At 48.2% G+C, this 1,744-nt stretch overlaps 1 protein-coding gene across 1 annotated transcript; it reads right to left on the bottom strand.

Annotated features, from left to right (window-relative positions):
* Window positions 1-361: 361 nt before the first annotated feature.
* On the bottom strand, window positions 362-1,744 carry rasd3 (RASD family member 3). Its single transcript, XM_067498681.1, has one exon. It carries the CDS (start codon window positions 1,306-1,308, stop codon window positions 673-675), a length of 636 nt encoding a protein of 211 aa, XP_067354782.1. The 5' UTR covers window positions 1,309-1,744; the 3' UTR covers window positions 362-672.

Genomic DNA, 1,744 nt, shown 5'->3' with positions numbered 1-1,744 from the left:
TATTTTATGTTGCTTACATGTCCTTGTGTAGTCATAGAGGGTTGTGTACATACTTTAAATCTGAGTACATTCATACAGTAAATGTGTGTATGGGTACACATTCATGTAGATATATATATATATATATATATATATATATATATATATACACACACACACACACAGAGAAATGCTGCTACACCTACAACTACTTTATACTTTGACGCCTTTGCCTAACTGATCTTTAATAAATAATGTCTCTATTAGCAAACCAAATATTCACTTTCACCCGTGTTTTGGTGGCTCCTCCACATGCTTGTTGTTTGAAAATATTTTTCCTTCAGTATTTAGAGGGACAGTGGGAATAAACTAATGCAAAGTCTTATAAATAAAACACTTTGTTAAATTTAATTGATTTGCTGGTATTTTATATTTCAGTGCATATTTTGGTTTACAAATGGGCTATTGAACAAATCAGACCAAAATCATAAAAAATATTTTTATTGACATAAAATTTAACAAACTGTTCACAAACGCATATAAAGTGCATGAGTCGATCAAAGGTCGCATTTGAACTATCACGAATGCTATTGTTCGTCTTAGACCCCTCCACATCTGGTCAAAGCAGCTGTGTTAACACCTGAGCACGAGCAGTCCAGCTGCAGAGTCCAATGTCAAACAGACAACATGTTGCTATGACAGGATACAGCTGCTGTTCTTCTTCAGTGGTGGTCTCTTCTTGGCTGCAGGTCTGGGCACCGTGTCTCTGCGACTCCCCACCGCAAGGCTCAGCCGGTGCGGCAGGTTCACCTGTTGCAGCAGCGCGCGGAAAACTCCGCCGGTGTTTCCACCTGTGCGCGCGGACGCCTCCACGAAGTTTGCGTCCCACTCACCCTCCACTATGGCCATGACATTACTCGTCAACAGCTCGCGACCTTCGGCTTCAGTCAAATCAGCTTTGCTGCCGACCACCGTGATGGGCGCGCTCTTGCCGCCCCTCAGCTCCAGAATCTCGTCCCGGAGCCGCCGCACTTCCTCAAAAGACCCCGGGTCGTCCACCGCGTACACCAGGGCGAATGCGTCGCTGTGGCGGATGCACAGCTCCCGCATGGCCGGGAAGGAGTAGCTCCCGCTTGTGTCTAGGATCTCCAGTCGCATCTTCCCCGACCCCGCCATGTCGTACTCCAGCACGTGAAGCTCCTCCACTGTGCGCGTGTATTTGAGCTCGAAGCGGTCGTGGAGGAAACGGTGGATGAGCGCGCTCTTGCCGACCCCGGCAGCACCGAGGAAAACCAGCCGGACCGAGTTTGGACTTCCTGACTGAGGCATACTGATGGGAACCGGACTGACGAGCTGTCTCCTGATGTTCCGAGCCCCGTGTCCACTGTCGATGCCGCGAGCTCTCAGCCCTCAGATGTGAAGGTGGGTTTTTTATAGTGTGACCGCCGCTGCTCTGCACCAATAAGATCCCTCTCTCTGTGTGTGTGTGTGTGTGTGTGTGTGTGTGTGTGTGTGACACGTGAGGTGAAGGACGTTTCGAATTAGTCCAGCTGAGACTGTATTTAAAGACCCTGCAGTGCACGGAGATTCAGCAACATGGAAACGTACTGGAAACTCACTTATAATGTCTTTTCACTGGTGCATCGACAATCACCAGCCATGTTGGAAGGAGCCACTGTGGCCAATTTACAGCTCCATCGTGTGTTTACACTGCAGTCTGTGGTTTACACTGGGTCCTCAGCCAACACTGGCTTTCTCATGAACC

Source organism: Channa argus, chromosome 3 (genome assembly GCF_033026475.1).
Source record: "Channa argus isolate prfri chromosome 3, Channa argus male v1.0, whole genome shotgun sequence".
Lineage (NCBI taxonomy): Eukaryota > Metazoa > Chordata > Actinopteri > Anabantiformes > Channidae > Channa > Channa argus.
Note: the sequence above shows the minus strand (reverse complement) of the source record. Positions and strands in the feature narration are given on the sequence as shown.